This window comes from Haplochromis burtoni, unplaced genomic scaffold (genome assembly GCF_018398535.1).
Source record: "Haplochromis burtoni strain Fernald_Lab_line unplaced genomic scaffold, NCSU_Asbu1 Contig_753, whole genome shotgun sequence".
NCBI classification, from domain to species: Eukaryota; Metazoa; Chordata; class Actinopteri; order Cichliformes; family Cichlidae; genus Haplochromis; species Haplochromis burtoni.
The window spans coordinates 104,394-120,346 of record NW_024583114.1 but is presented as its reverse complement, the minus strand read 5'-3'; the positions used below and the strand labels follow the sequence as shown (position 1 = coordinate 120,346).

General features: G+C 47.8%; 2 protein-coding genes across 2 annotated transcripts in view; both read left to right on the top strand.

Moving 5' to 3' along the window:
- LOC102295367 (TSC22 domain family protein 4) overlaps positions 1–8,793 on the top strand; it is a 29,046-nt gene extending 20,253 nt beyond the window's left edge. The window contains exon 5 of the mRNA XM_014330261.2: positions 8,770–8,793. The gene's annotated coding sequence lies outside the window, so the exon portion shown is untranslated. The remainder of the gene's footprint in view (positions 1–8,769) is intronic.
- Positions 1–15,943, top strand: part of zgc:158659 (uncharacterized protein LOC791141 homolog) — a gene marked incomplete at its 3' end in the record, with an annotated part of 16,873 nt that extends 930 nt beyond the window's left edge. The window contains 26 exon segments of the mRNA XM_042215549.1: positions 3,563–3,686; positions 3,918–4,021; positions 4,099–4,261; positions 4,327–4,536; positions 8,640–8,707; positions 8,794–8,922; positions 9,002–9,055; positions 9,223–9,332; positions 9,404–9,545; positions 9,852–9,937; positions 10,029–10,134; positions 10,894–11,046; positions 11,127–11,258; positions 12,459–12,583; positions 12,896–12,977; positions 13,067–13,231; positions 13,372–13,475; positions 13,561–13,660; positions 14,233–14,304; positions 14,389–14,495; positions 14,775–14,896; positions 14,980–15,058; positions 15,130–15,300; positions 15,376–15,493; positions 15,569–15,720; positions 15,795–15,943. Of these exon segments, the coding sequence (XP_042071483.1) occupies positions 3,602–3,686; positions 3,918–4,021; positions 4,099–4,261; positions 4,327–4,536; positions 8,640–8,707; positions 8,794–8,922; positions 9,002–9,055; positions 9,223–9,332; positions 9,404–9,545; positions 9,852–9,937; positions 10,029–10,134; positions 10,894–11,046; positions 11,127–11,258; positions 12,459–12,583; positions 12,896–12,977; positions 13,067–13,231; positions 13,372–13,475; positions 13,561–13,660; positions 14,233–14,304; positions 14,389–14,495; positions 14,775–14,896; positions 14,980–15,058; positions 15,130–15,300; positions 15,376–15,493; positions 15,569–15,720; positions 15,795–15,943 (3,088 nt within the window).
- Between the last annotated feature and the right edge of the window lie 10 nt (positions 15,944–15,953).

Genomic DNA, 15,953 nt, shown 5'->3' with positions numbered 1-15,953 from the left:
ACCTGCGTGATGTCATCAGACGTCTGCGGGTCACGTGACTGTAGAGCTTTTGTTTGTTTCAGCTGCAGCTGAGATTTTCACAATAAACAAACAGCATGATCAGCTTCCTGCTGACAGCAGCCTCGTGATCGATGAACGTCCACACTTACATGATAAAGCATCCTGACTCATTTACAGCTTTGAATCTTTTTAGAACTTTATTGTGAAAATTCCTCAAACCTGTTTGTAAAATATATAAAAAATGTTTATTTTATTCTGAAATCAGACATCACTGTGGAACAACAGCAGCAGAGTTCTTGTTCAGACTGTTAAAACCTGTTTACACCTGTCTGAGGTTCTCTGTTTAGACCTGTGGTTGGTGTGGACGTAGCTCTCTGTGAGGTTCTCTGAGGTTCTCTGGGGTTCTCTGGGGTTCCCTCTGCATCTCTTTAAGTGCTGCTGGTTCTGTCAGAAATGCTCTCCTGTCCGTTAGATCAGAGTCTGGGATGTGTTTGGACCTCCTCAGGTTGGTCGTTTAGAATCTTGGCTGGTTTGTTTTGATCCTCAGTGATACTTTGACCTCTGACCTCTCAGCGCTTCATTCATCGTCGTGTTTCTGCCCACGGTGACCTACGGGATTCAAACCAGCAGCCCTGGTTCACAGGTCGCTTCCTCTGCGCCAGCTCCTCCATCTTCTCCTCTGCAGGAGTCTGTGACACAGACAGTGTGAGCTCCTCACAGCAGGAGCTGACCTCTGACCTCTGACCGCCTCGTCATGCTCTGAGACTCTGAGAGAAATAACTGCTGTTGCATTAAAGCAGCCGGTCAACAGGAAAACAACCCCAGGAAGTCTGCTTCCTCACACACACACACACCCCTGCTTTGTCCTGACTGTGTGTGTGTGTGCGTGTGTGTGTGCGTGTGTGAGTGCGTGTGTGTGTGCGCGTGTGCGTGTGTGTGTGCGTGTGTGTGCGCGCGCTGTGTGTGTGTGTGTCTGTGTGTGTGCGTGGGCATGTGGCGTGTTCCGTATTGGCTTGTGTAGCGTGTGCTCGTGTTCGACTGTCCTGCCATGTACGTATTGTACCGTGCCTTACTGCGTGTGTAGTAGCAGATGTGTGTTTGTGTGTGAAAACAACATCTGATACCAGTGGTTCGACGGCAACTTTCTGCGTTGTGCGGTGTGGTTCTTCGCACCGGCGTGGTGTGTGCGTCTGTGTGCTGATGTACCAGCTAGTGAGTGCACATCTAGTGTCTTTGCGACTGATGTGTTGTGTGCAGTGCGTGTTGTGTGCGGTGTAGCGCGTGTTGTTGTGTTGTCCAGGTTTGTATCGTCGAGTGTATGTGTGTGCGCTGAGTCGTGCAGCGGCGTTCGTCGTTGTCTTGTAGCAGTGCTCGTGTCTTAGTCATGACGTCCTTGCTGCGTGTGTGTGTCGACCGTTGATGAACCGTGGTCGTGCAGCTGCTCGTCCAATGCTCCTGGTTGGCAGCACCTTCCTTTCGTTCGCTCGTCGGCGGTGCTCGTCGTCGACCAGCCGCGCTATTATAGCAGCAGTGCTGTGTAGTATGGAACACCCTTCTCCAGCTTCGCTGAGCGCGATCGTCTGCGTCCTGTCGTGTGTGTGTGTGTGTGCGTGGGTGTGAGTGTGAGTGCGTGTGTTTGTGTGTGGTGTGTGCGTGTGTGTGCGCGTGTCCTATTTCCTTTGTTTGACGGCCTGGTTGGAGAACAACAACAGCAGCACATGAGGATGTCTGTGACGGCTCTCGGTCACCCAGGGTGGCTCTTAAGTTAAATCATGGTTCTAGCTGCGCACTTGCATGAAGAGGCGGGGCCGCAGCATCTGACCAATCTAGAAGGAGCGTTTCATGGATCACGTGACTCTTCTTTCACAGAGGTGTCACTGCTCCGCAGATGTTATCAGATGACGATTGAAGACGTCTAATCTGACAGTGAATAATCTGAGACCTCAAAGGGTGATTCTGGTCATCAGGACGTTTCAGTGGGAGAAACCTTTCATCATCATCATCATCAGCTGACTTCTTCAGTCTCAGCTGACTGCAGGTTTCCTTTAAACAGGCCGTTTGCACAATGACTGGAACCAGCCCACTGAAGGAACTGGGAGGTCAGCTTGTGATCGTTAATCTGCAAACTGACCACAGCTCTGAGAACCACTCACAGAGAGTTGATCACACACTGACCTCACAGCGTTGCAGGATGTACTTACACTGAGCGTGATCGAGACATTTTAACAGGCTGCACCTCTAAGACAAGCTTTCTGTGCGATCAGCTCAGTCGCCTACAGCATCTCCAGGTTTCTGGCTTCGATCAACCTGCTGCTGGGCTCTGAACACCACACCCTGAGGTGAGAGGTGTCATGATGGTCTCGTACCACGTTACATCTGTCTCCACTTGCATCCCAGTCAGGGAAGCGTAGTTCGTAAGAGATTACAGGACGACCCCACTCTCAGTGTGGACCAAGTGTGCTTGAGCTGTGTCTTCAGTGTGTGTAAGAGTCCATCGTGTCTTTGTGTCTTAGTCGTGTCAGTGTGTTTCCTCTGTTCCTCTCCTTGTGTCTCATCCTTGACTCCCTGTTTGTCCATCTTGTGATGTGTCAAGCCTGTGTGTCTTAAGTCTGCCTCTCAGGGTTTCCTGTTTTATTTTGACAGTCTTGCGTCCCACGTTCAGCGCTGTGGTTTTTGCCTCCCCGTCTCATTTAGTCGAATTCGTTCCAGCTGTTTTTCCGTGTGTTTCTTCCTCCTGTGTGTATACATTGTGTCAGTGCGTCTGCAAATCTCCAGCGGTCCCTCCTTTTGTTTCCAGGTTTCCTCGATAAATTCCAGTGATGATTTCTGTTTTGGTTTCCCCAGGCTAGGTTGTCATGGTTGTTCTTCGTTTATTTTGCTTTTAGCCATAATAAACCTCTTGCTTTTGGTTGAACCCAGCCTCCTCTGTCGTTGTCCTCTTCACTGATAAACCGTCTCCCTGTTTTCAGCGAACATCAGATCACCTGTGCTCAGCTAACACACATTAGCCCTCCCACTTTACCTGTGGACCAATACAAACGCTCCGTCAGTGAAGCTGCTCTGTTCATTCAGCATCTGTTCACTTTAGCTGAGGATCATGTGACCCAGCAGCTGTAGCACCTGTTTTTTTCCAGGTGTTCTCATATGGGCGTGGCCTGTGATGTGACACTTTCATTATGATGCATGTAACATGTTACCATAGAAACTCATACAGATTTTTAGGAGGATGCTATTTCTGCTAACTGCAGCTGTTCATAGACACACCGTCCTCTGAACATCGTTACGGCTCGTAGGAGGACACCGGCTCACTCTCTGACAAACCTCCTGTTATCAGAGAGGACAAACAAACCCAAGCAAAGAGGGGGCGGGGCTAAAGAGGAGGCCAAGACGTGATCAAAATTAGTCTCACTTTCTTGTTTTATCAAGTCTAATTTCAGGTTACAGGACTCCGCCCACAGGTACGGGCCTCTCCCAACAGCTGCACCTGTGGAATTGTTCCAGAGTGACCTCTGACCCCTGCTGTTTGCCCTGTGCTGAGCTGCAGCTCTCTCTCTTTTCACAGGTAGCCCAGCACTGAGGTGAGGTGTGACTGTTGGTTACCATGGTGCCCAGGCCATCGTCAGGGGAACTATGGGGGCTCCACCTGATGCCCCCCCGGATCCTGGTGGACTGCTGCCTGCCTAACGGTACAGCCACGGGCGGATGTAAGCTTGGGTGTAGCTCTGTGACGTCATAATGTCGGACAACAGATGACATCATGACGTCACAGCTTTGTTTTTGAGGCTGAACACAAGCGTCACTCGTACAGGCTTACCTTCGTCCTTTTTCAGCTCACCTGTAATATTTGTGTTTCTGTTGGATTGTATTTCCGTGGCGTTTCCATGGCGTTTTCATGCTGTTTCCATGACATTCCTCAGGTATGATGGTTAGCCTGGAGTGTCTGAGGGAAACTCCTCTCATCAGTATCAAGCAGCAGCTCTTCTCCGAGGCCAGGAAGTACCCCCTGTACCACCTGCTGCAGGTATACGCTCTTAACTTTGACCCCGCCCCTTCCTTCTATCTCAGTCCAACTATAAATTCCGGTCTCCGATTGGCCAGGAGGAGTCGTGCTACATCTTTGTGGGCGTGACCCAGGAGGCTGAGAGGGAGGAGTTTTACGATGAGACGAGGCGGCTGTGCGACCTGCGCCTGTTCCACCCCATCCTTAAGGTCATCGAGCCCCTCGGCAACCGTGAGGAGAAAATCCTGAACCGTGAGATCGGTAAGGGAACGCCCCATCACATGTAATCACACTATGACCTCATAGTCAGACTCCTCCCCCCACAGGTTTCGCCATCGGGATGCCGGTCTGCGAGTTTGAGATGATGAAGGACCCGGAGGTCCAGGACTTCCGCCGTTCCATACTGAGCGTGTGCAGAGAGGCCATGGAGGAACGGGAAGGAGGGGGGGCCCACAGCCAGGCGCTCTACGTTTACCCCCCCAACGTGGAGTCCAGTCCCCAGCTGCCCCAGCACATCTATAGCAAGCTGGACAAAGGTACTCCCACACCTGCTGGGCCCAGAGCCCCCCTGGACCTGTCTCTCCTGTGTGAGGTGCCGTGAGGGACATTATTACTGAAACACTCTCACTACTGAAAAACCTTTCAGTTGAACAGGAAGTTGTTTCAGTTGAACAGGAAGTTGTTTCAGTTGAACAGGAAGTTGTTTCAGTTGAACAGGAAGTTGTTTCAGTTGAACAGGAAGTTGTTTCTTGACAAGGAAACTGAAGGAAAAAGTGGTAGATTTCAAACAAACCACTGCACAGATGTCTCCTCAGCAACCTGCCTAAGTGAAGCAGCTGCATTACTTAACAGTATATGAGCCCCAGCACGAGTCACATTTAGAACAGCAGACGGCATTATCCTGGTTATTTATTTGGCATGTGTGCTTTTTGTCTTTTTTAGCAAAGACAATCTTAAAATCATCAATAAAACCAGGGAGAGAAGCTCAGCGCTCCTCCATGTAGCACAATGATGTTTACTCACAAGTATGATGATGGTAATCATGTCTGAGACACCCAATGCAGATGATCCATGTAAAAAAATCTATGATGTAATGCAAATAGTGGCACATCATTAATATTTAGGGAAATTTTTTAAGTTGCACCAAACACATTGTGTGATGGGGCAAAAAAAAAGATGTTCTAGGGTTTCACTGTCATCAGTACAAAAACAACACTGATCCACCTCAAAGCCAAAGCTCTTTATTAGAAATTCTGCCACAGGATTAAAGTGTGTTTCTGTAACTTTAGGTAGAAGAGGCTATTTCATCATTTTCAGTACACTTTATCCAGTGTATATGAAACAACTACATTAGAACCATGTAACCATCCTGTTGTAACTATGACATATTTTGTCTTTGAAGAATCTACTAATTATACTCTTATTGCATTTTTCTCAAACAGCTGACATTGCCCTGGCAATAAATTTGGGAGCACTGATGAGAAATTATTGTATATGATAAACTTTTAATGAAATGAAGCCGAGGCAGTGGGACCAGTGCACTAAATGTGTTATATTCTCTTTGAGTTTAGACAATATTTTTCTGAAAGGTCTGTAACTGAGAATGACACCGCTATCATCCACAAATCTGTCATGAATATAGTCTTTTTGTTTAACCAGTCACTGTTGAAAATAGATTTTTGATTAAGTGTTATTACCCTATGATTCCATAAGGCTGAATTATGAGGAGAAGTTGTGGGTAAATCTCATTTTCCAAAAAAGTCTGTTTTGGAAAGTTTGATATCTTGATCAGGATTTTATTTGCCTCAAAATCACATTTCAAAATAAAGTCCGATCCTCCTATTTTATTAAACAAGGATCATGGGATCTATGTAGAGTCTGGCTGTGACAGACAAGGTTTTAACCATTTAATTCTAATGGTGCCATCCATAAATTCTAATTCTGGAGCTTTGATACCACCTGTATTGTCACGGTCTGTGTTGGCAGACCGTGGGGATGTGAGCAGTGTTTGCGGTACTCTGTGATGCAAGCAGTGCTCTTTATTTACAGTGAAAACTGTACAATAATACATCCCCGTGTGCTCCCCACTCCGTGTCTCCTCCCAGTGTTTGTGCTCGTGTGTCTGCTGCCCTCTAGTTCCAGCAATCCTCCTGGGAAAACAGAGGCAGCCGTTAGTGCCCTCAGCTACACAGGTAGGCTCACACAAACAGACCAGCTGGAGAACTGCCAGGAAGTCTCACAAAATGATCCCACGTCAGCTCCAAGACTCTCTTAAGTAGCTCCCCTGACGAGGCCTGATCAGCAGCAGGTGCGTGGCTTCGGGTGTGGCCAGTCCCCTAGCAGGGCCACACCCACCAGGCCTGACGGCGCCTATAAACGAGTGCTCAGACACACAGCCACCCACACACACATATGTACAAGCACAGAGAAAAAGGGGGAGCAACACCAAAAATACATAAGTAACATGAGTCTATAACTGCTCAGGGATCTTTCTATGTCATGGGTTTTATTCCTCCACAAAAATTGGAAAATAACTGTGTTAATGTTTTTTCTCAAAGATATTTTTATTGATTTAAAGCAACAAAGAAAAACAGATACACACAGAATTGTTCAACAACAGACAAGTTTCACAGTGACTGTTTGGACTGAAATATTAGAACACAGATTAATGACACACTCACATGTCTAGTAATTGCTTACACCAGTTTACCCCCTACCCATACCACTTAGAACCCCTATCCCTCAGGCCAGGTAGGAAAACAAATAAAACAAAAGAAAACAAAAAGAAAAAACAAACAACAGAAACAAAAAAAACCCAAACACACACAAAAATAAAAAATACAAAAAAACATTGCAAATACAACACAAAAATAAGACAAACACACATGACTAGAAAATAAATAAATAAAATAACAACATTTTTCTGTCTTAATGCTTTTAGAGGAGAGATACAGAGGGACAAGGATAAGTCAATTTGGAGATGCCTCCAGCTTTAGACAGGATGTTTCTGCCAAAAATAGCGAGTCTCTGGTTAACCAGTGGCCGAGTGATTTCTTCATCTCCATGATACAGTTAGAAATGTTAGTGTCTTTTCTGCTAATTGGGTTTTTTAGATATTATCAGCCCTATATATTTAACTTGAGGAGTCAGAGCTTGTATGAATCGGGTTCACATTTTTTGATACTGAGAGATAAACGAGCCCAGACCTCCCTCTCCACAGCCACCACAAATAAAATGCGACAGCAAACGCTCTCTAGTGTGAACGCTCAAAGCGGCCACGTGCGCAAAAGAGGACGTCACGCGCTCTGTTTAGACCCAGAGCAACAGTATGTTTGACTGATGGCCTTAATATAAAGACTTCAGACTTCACGTTTCCCAATTTTTGCTTTAAGTTATTTTGTTATTTACATAATAATGTAAATAACCTAATAATGATCCTTATTGCTGTTTTAGAGGAGCGGTGCTTCAAAGGATAGCTGCAGATTTCTGTCAGAATCTGCAGATTATACAGTACAAATAAAATGTTCACGTTTCTCCAACGTTGTCTTCCCAACAGTTTCACTGACATCTACACTGGATGGCCAGGAAGCGTTCGCGATGTCTTCTCCGGCGCTGATAATTGGCGTCTGTCTTGTGTCAGTGACGTAAAAGACGGATTTAATGCGACATGACCATTCAAACAGCAGTCGCTTTCTAAAACATCAGATATGTATCGGATTCAGGACCACATACGAAAGTGACCCAGATCGGATTTGAAAATATCGGATTTGTGCCGTTCACACTGTCATACCATGATCGGATATGGGTCGCATAGGGTCAAAAAAATCGGATTTGATGCGCTTTCGCCTGCAGTGTGAACGTAGCCTAACTCTCCAGCGTGTCCTGGGTCTGCCCCGGGGCCTCCTCCCGGTGGGACATGCCTGGAACACCTCACCCAGGAGGCGCCCAGGGGGCATCCTTGTCAGATGCCCGAACCACCTCAGCTGGCTCCTTTCGATGTGGAGCAGCAGCTGGCTCTACTCTGAGCCCCTCCCGGATGGCCGAACTTCTCACCCTATCTCTAAGGGAGAGGCCAGCCACCCTTCGGAGGAAGCTCATTTCTGCCGCTTGTATCCGCGATCTCGTTCTTTCGGTCACTACCCACAGCTCGTGGCCATAGGTGAGGGTAGGGAGGTAGAAGCTTTAGTTTTCTCTACCTCGCATTTCTTTCAAAAAAATAGACTTATCATCTGTGAATTGACTTATTTTGAAGTCTTTATTAAAAATTGATATTCCTTGTATGTCATTTTAGTGTTAACAACTGAGTTGCCAATATAAAAAGCTTAGGGGAAACAGGACATGACTTGCCGAATTCCCTGTTGCACCTTGAATCCATTCAAGGAAGCTGCAGTATTGTTAAGTTATGCGTCTGCTTCACTTAGGCTACAAGCACAGCCGCCCCCACCCCCAGGTCCTGGACCAGTACCGGTCTGTGAGTCGTTTGGGTCGCAAGAGTCGAGGCTTTCAGGGTTTTTATCGTTTTTATATTGTTTATATTGTTAGCTCGGTTTCCCTGGGTCTTTTCCCGATGTTATGAATCAATCTGTTTTTTGGTAGCGGTGCTGTATACCTGTCTGACTTCCTGTACCTGTCTGTGCAGGGCGCCTGATTGTGACCATCTGGGTGATCGTGTCTCCATCAAACTCCAAACAGAAGTACACCTTGAAGGTAAACCTGGACACTGAGCTGCTTCCTGAAACAATCAGAACAGGAAGTGAGGTAGTCACCAGGTGTGTGTGTGTGTGTGTGTGCAGGTTAGTCACGACAGTTTACCTGAGCAGCTGATCGCCGAGTCCATCAGGAAGAAAAGCCGATCGATGCACCTTTCACCTCAGCAGCTCCGCCTCTGCGTTCAGGAGTACCAGGGCCAGTACATCCTTAAGGTACGCCTGTCTGTCTGTGTCTACCTGTCTGCCCCCACACCTGACGACTCACCTGTCTCCCTCCCTGTGTGCCTCTCAGGTGTGTGGCTGCGATGAGTACCTGCTGGAGAAGTTTCCTCTCAGTCAGTATAAGGTAACAGCTGATCCTGTGGCTTCACTGCACCTGTCACAGTTTGTCCTACACCTGACCTACCTGCTGCCCATAGTTCACATGTACAGGACAGGTGAGACTGTCCAACGTGAGCTTAAAGTGTCATCCAGGATTGGGTGATCTTCAGTTCCTCACCTGTGTGTCTGCAGTACATCCGCTCCTGCATCATCGTGGGACGTCTTCCTCACCTGATGCTCGTGTCCAAAGACAGCCTCTACTCTCAGCTTCCCGCCTCAGGCTTCGTCACGCCTTCCTACAGGTATGGCCGTCACGGTGTCACACCTGCAGGTATCACAGGACAGGAGGTGACTTGAGCTGTGTGTGTTTCAGCCGTCGGACTCCTCAGCCGTCTCCCTGTCCAGGAGGAGGCGACGGTTCTCCTCCTCGCTCCTTGTGGGCCTTCAACACTCTGCTGAGAGTCCGGCTGCTCTGCGCCACGTACGTGAACGTGAACATCAGAGACATCGATAAGGTGAGTCGGTACTCGCTGCCTGGACCTGCCGCGTCACATGTGGGGTCTAACAGGTGTTATCATGATCAAGCATCAGCCCTGACTCAGGTAATTATTACGTGCTTTGAGAAGCTTTAATGTTCAAAGAAGGACTCACAGGGTCGTAGCAGGAGGAGACCCAGGACTCTGCAGAGGTTCTGAGCTGGAGAGAGGGAGCACTGGACTGGATTAGATGTCTGGATGTTTGGGTGGATGGTTGGATCAGTCCCACCCTTGCATGTGATATAAATCCAAAACATCAGATAGGATTTTGTTGTGTGTGTGTAGATCTATGTGAGGACAGGGATCTATCACGGAGGAGAGCCGCTCTGTGACAACGTCAACACCCAGAGAGTGCCCTGCTCCAACCCCAGGTACGACACACCCAAACACACACGTTAAAACATCGGCCCCCCTCCTGTCGCTCCTTTTACCTGCACCTAACTCTTACCTGTCTGTCTTCAGGTGGAATGAGTGGCTGACCTATGACATCTACCTGGCTGACCTCCCTCGTTCAGCCAGACTCTGCCTGTCTATCTGTTCTGTGAAGGGAAGGAAAGGAGCTAAGGAGGTAGGAAAGAAGGGTGTACAGTGATCTGTGTAGTAAGACTGCTGGTTGAACCTGTCTCAGGTCGTTTCTCAGTACTCAAGTACGCAAGTCCGTACTCGTCCCACTCGTGCTTCTGAAGTTCCCACGGGAATCTGGAGTTCCTGAGAACTGGAGGACGCGGCGATCGTTCTAATGTTGGAACGGGCGTGTACTTGATGACATCACAGCTCAGCTCCATTGTTTCCACTGTCACCACCCTTTAATTTAACTGTGATTGATATGCGCAATGGAAATTACACATGACATAAAAAACTGCACAAAGTAATCGATTTCTTTAAGGAAAAAATCTTTTTAAAGTATTTTGCAAAATGCCCTTTTACATATCATCTGCTTCACAGTCAGATGTGAACAGCTAAAAGCTGTACACATGTATGCACAGTTCATGCTGCTTATTCAATAGAAACAAAGAGGTTAGAAAGCTTTTATTTTATTTTAGTAGATACTTAAACCTACCACAGACAGCTGCCGGGGTTTGGAAGAGAACTGAACTAATTCTTCAAATATAATCAGATCATTGTTGGAGCAGCCGTCAGGATCTCCTCGTATCAACATGCTGTTTTTGTTTCCTCCTGGATTTAATTATTTTTATTGTTAGATTCAATTCAGAGTCAGCTGTTTAAATAAGAACAGCACATTTTACATCAGGTGAAATGACCATCGATGCATGCTCGATAGAAGGGGAGGAGCCAGGACACATCCTCTGTCTCACCTGTCTCACAGGAGCACTGCCCTCTGGCCTGGGGGAATGTAAACCTGTTTGACTACAAGGACATCCTGGTCTGTGGTAAGGTGGCTCTCAGCCTGTGGCCTGTTCCCCATGGCCTAGAGGACCTGCTCAACCCCATTGGAGTCGCGGGTTCAAATCCCAACAAGGTGCCCAACAAGTTCTCTCAGACAGTAGAAGTGTGTCTGATCCTGAAGTAAGTATTTAATGATGGTGTTGTGGTCTGCAGGAGACCCCCTGCGTGGAGCTGGAGTTCTCCTGGTTCAATCAGATCGTTGTTTTTCCTGACGAGCAGCAGATTGAAGAGCACGCCAACTGGACCATCAGCAGAGAGCTGGGCTACAACTACTGCCACGGCCTGGTAACTACAACATTAAAAACTCCCTCTCTGCCCCCTGAGGTTTGGTGTGTGTGTGAAATCCTCAGACCACGTCCTCTACCAGAGGTCCTCTACCAGAGGTCCTCTACAAAGATCCTCTAAAGAGGTCCTCTACAGAGGTCCTCTACCAGAGGTCCTCTACAAAGATCCTCTACAAAGGTCCTCTACAGTGGTCCTCTACAGAGGTCCTCTACAGTGGTCCTCTACAAAGATCCTCTAAAGAGGTCCTCTAAGAGGTCCTCTACCAGAGGTCCTCTACAAAGATCCTCTACAAAGGTCCTCTACAGGTCCTCTACAGAGGTCCTATACAAAGATCCTCTACAGAGGTCTCTACAGATCCTCTACAGAGGTCCTCTACCAGAGGTCCTCTACAAAGATCTTCTACCAGAGGTCCTCTACAAAGATCCTCTACAAAGGTCCTCTACAGTGGTCCTCTACCAGAGGTCCTATACAAAGATCCTCTACAGAGTTCTTCTACAAAGATCTTCTACCAGAGGTCCTCTACAAAGATCCTCAGACCACAGGTCCTCTACAGAGGTCCTCTACAGAGGTCCTATACAAAGATCCTCTACAGTGTCTTCTACAAAGATCCTCTACAAAGAGTCCTCTACCAAAGGTCCTCTACAGAGGTCCTCTACCAGAGGTCTTACAAAGATCCTCTACAAGTTTTAAAGTTCCGTCCTCTACAAGTCTAAGACTACTCCTCCAGACTACAAGAGGATCCTCTACAGAGGTCCTCTACAAAGATCCTCTACCAGAGGTCCTCTACAAAGATCCTCTACAATCTTACAGAGGTCCTCTACCAGAGGTCCTATACAAAGATCTTCTACAGAGGTCTTCTACAAAGATCCTCTTATCTATCGGTAGTGGTTTCCTGTGTGCTCTCCTTCCATTAACAGTGCTCTTCTTCGGGGTCTTCCTCAAAGTGAACACAGTTGCTTTCCAGCTGTTCTCCAGCTGTTTTGCCTTTGGCTTCTTTTTTGCCTCTTTGGGAATTGTGGTGTAATCTTTATAGGTTTCATCTCGACCGAAGAGCAGCAGCAGTCCTGTGCAGTTTGTGTTTCTGATGTTGTTGTGTGTTTTAGTTTGTCAGTGTTTACCTGTGACTCAGATCCAAATACAGAAGACTCAGCGATTGCCTCAGACTACCTGTCTCTCACCCGTCTCTCACCTCTCCCTCAGAGCAGCCGTTTGGCCTGTGACAGCAGTGTTTCGTCAGGCGATGCCGAGCAGCTTCGCTCTCTCTGCTCCAGAGATCCGCTGTACGAGCTCTCGGAGCAGGAGAAGGACTTCCTCTGGAGACACAGGTGAGAATGAATGTAATGGAGTGAACACCCTGCAGGTGTATTTTTGGAGGCATGTCCTCTGAACGCTGTGACGTTCTGAACCCACAGTTAAACCTCTGATCCAGGTACATTTGAACAGGTCTAAATAGTCCCAGATTTACCTAACGTGATCTTTGACACAGAAACTTTCTGGACCTTTCTGTCTGTCTGATTTTAGATGTCTGGCAGCTTCACGTGACTCTCTCTGTTTGTGCATGTTCCTGTCCACCGGCCTTGTCTACCTGTCTCTCCCCATTTGTCTACCTGTGTCTCTGCCTGTCTGTATCTCTGCAGACATTACTGTGTAAACATCCCAGAGTCTCTCCCTAAGCTGCTTCTTTCTGTCAAATGGAACTCCAGAGACGAAGTTTCTCAGGTACCGAACTTCCCATCACAGTCAGGGAAAAATGCTTCAAACCCTCACTTTGACTCACCTGTCTCTCTGTCACCTGTCCCCTCCCTCAGATGTACTGTCTGTTGAAGGAGTGGCCTCTGATGGAGCCCGAGTCGGCTCTCGAGTTGTTGGACTGTAACTTTCCCGACCCGATGGTCCGAGAGTTTGCGCTGCGCTGCCTCGTGCAGGGCCTGACGGATGACAAGCTGTCGCAGTACCTGTTGCAACTTGTACAGGTGCGTGTGGTAATGGTAAATGGTAAAGGGTCTGCACACCTGCTGCTGTGTGCCTCACACAGTCCTCTGCAGCACCTGTCTGTATACTGTCACATACATACACTTATCTTTCGTCTTTTGTCTCATGGTCTTTTCTGCAGGTGTTGAAGTATGAGATGTACCTGGACAATCCTCTGGCCCGTTTCCTGATAAAGAAAGCTCTGACCAATCAGAGGATAGGGCACTTCTTCTTCTGGCACCTGAAGTGAGTGCAAATGTCCTGGTGTTTACCTGAGGGATCTAACAGGTTTGTTTGGCCATTTTTAATCTAACAGGAAGTGTTCTCGCAGGTCAGAGATGCACAACAAGACGGTTTCCCGACGCTTCGGTCTGCTGCTGGAAGCTTTCTGCAGAGCCTGCGGGATGTACCTGAAGCACCTGAACAGACAGGTGAGCCCTGACACACCTGGTCTTCTGAGTCCAGTTCAACATGAGCTCCTTATCTAGTTTTTCTTAACCTAAGACCATCACCACACAACAAAAGTGTGTCTCAGCCCAGGATTTATCAGTCTACCTGTGAGATAGTTCACAGGAACCAGGGAGCCTTGGAAGACCAATCAGAAGCATGGACACATACTCACAGGAAGTATCATGCTGGAAAAATATTAGGTGGTTAAACACAGAATAGAGCGTGAAAATAACACAGAGCAGCAGAGTGAAACAGCAGTGTCAGTGATTAACGAAGCTTCTCTCACCTGCTCGTTTGTATAACTGAGCTACTAACACACCTGTGTGTGTGTGTGTGTGTGTGTGTGTGTGTGTGTGTGTGTGTGCGTGGTGTGTGTGTGTGTGTGTGTTGTGTGTGTGTGTGTGTGTGTGCTGTGGTGTGTGTGTGTGTGTGTGTGTGGTGTGTGCTGTGTGTGTGTGTGTGTGTGTGTGTGTGTGTGTGTGTGTGTGTGTGTGTGTGTGAGTGGTGTGTGTGTGTGTGTGTGTGTGTGTGTGTGTGTCGTGTGTGTGTGCAGGTAGAGGCCATGGATAAACTGGTGAATCTGACCGACACACTGAAGCAGGAGAAGAAGGACGAGACTCAGAAAGTATGAAAACAAACAAAGCAACTTAAATCTGACTTGTGATTGGCTGACGGTGACGTGTGTTTCTGTACTGCGATTGGTTGTCAGACTCAGATGAAGTTTCTGGTTGAGCACATGTCTCGTCCAGATTACATGGAAGCTCTGCAGGGATTCGTCTCTCCACTGAATCCAGTTCACCAGCTGGGAAATCTCAGGTAGGCATAACTGGTTAAATAACTGCATGACTTCCTACCTGACCGATCATTGCACGACCAGATCTTTTAGTGTGTGTGACTATGACTAAGATCAGTGTGGATATTTATAGCTCTTGGTAGTGAAATGTGGGGTTTTCTAAATATAAACGTGATTCATCTGCATATTGACCGACTTTAAGTGTTTTATTCTTTAAAGAGCTTCCTGACTGCATCAGCGTGTTTTCAGGCTTGAAAAACAACAAAGTAAAACAGTGTTTAAAAAGTGTTGTGTGCTTTTAGGCTGGAGGAGTGCAGGATCATGTCCTCGGCAAAGCGCCCCCTGTGGCTGAACTGGGAAAACCCTGACATCATGTCCGAGCTTCTCTTCACCAACAACGAGATCATCTTCAAGAACGGAGATGGTAACGAGTTTGGCGCTAACTGTATTACTGCTGTTTACAGCTGTGCCAGGGCACTGTGGGTAACGTAGTGTGTTCTGTTACAGACCTGCGTCAGGATATGCTAACGTTGCAGATTATTAAAATCATGGAGAACATCTGGCAGAACCAGGGTCTGGACCTGCGGTGAGAGCCCGTGACATTAGCTGTGACATCACACCGACACCTGGCTAACGGAGCGTGTGTTTGTGTATTAGCATGTTGCCCTATGGATGCCTCTCCATCGGTGACTGCGTGGGTCTGATTGAGGTTGTGAAGAACAGCTTCACCATCATGCAGATTCAGTGCAAGGGAGGCCTGAAGGGGGCGCTGCAGTTCAACTCCAACACGCTGCATCACTGGATCAAAGACAAGAACCGCGGCGAAGCGTGAGCACACCCCTCTGCACACCTGTTTGCATGAACACCTGTCTGCCCTCTGCTCACTTCCTGTCTGTCCCACAGGTACGATCGGGCCATCGACCTGTTCACGCGCTCATGTGCTGGTTACTGCGTTGCCACGTTCATCCTGGGAATCGGAGACCGCCACAACTCCAACATTATGGTGAAAGAGAATGGACAGGTGAGCCTCTGACCCCACGCCCTGACAGCTCTTCCTGGGACTGCAGCCGCCTAACTCTTTGTCTGCCTCCTCCAGCTGTTCCACATTGACTTTGGTCACTTCCTGGATCACAAGAAGAAGAAATTTGGCTACAAGAGGGAGCGTGTACCCTTTGTCCTTACTCAGGACTTCCTCATCGTCATTAGTAAAGGCATCCAGGAGTCCACCAAGACCAAGGAGTTCGAGAGGTGCCCTGTCCCTCCTCTTTGCACCTCCTCCTGTCTCCCTCTGAGCCCGCCTCACTCTCTGTCTACCTGTTTAGGTTCCAGGAGATGTGCTACAAAGCATACCTCGCCATCCGTCAGCACGCCAGCCTCTTCATCAATCTCTTCTCCCTTATGCTGGGTTGCGGGATGCCTGAACTGCAGAGCTTTGATGACATTGCCTACCTGAGGAAAACCCTGGCCCTGGGTAAGACTGG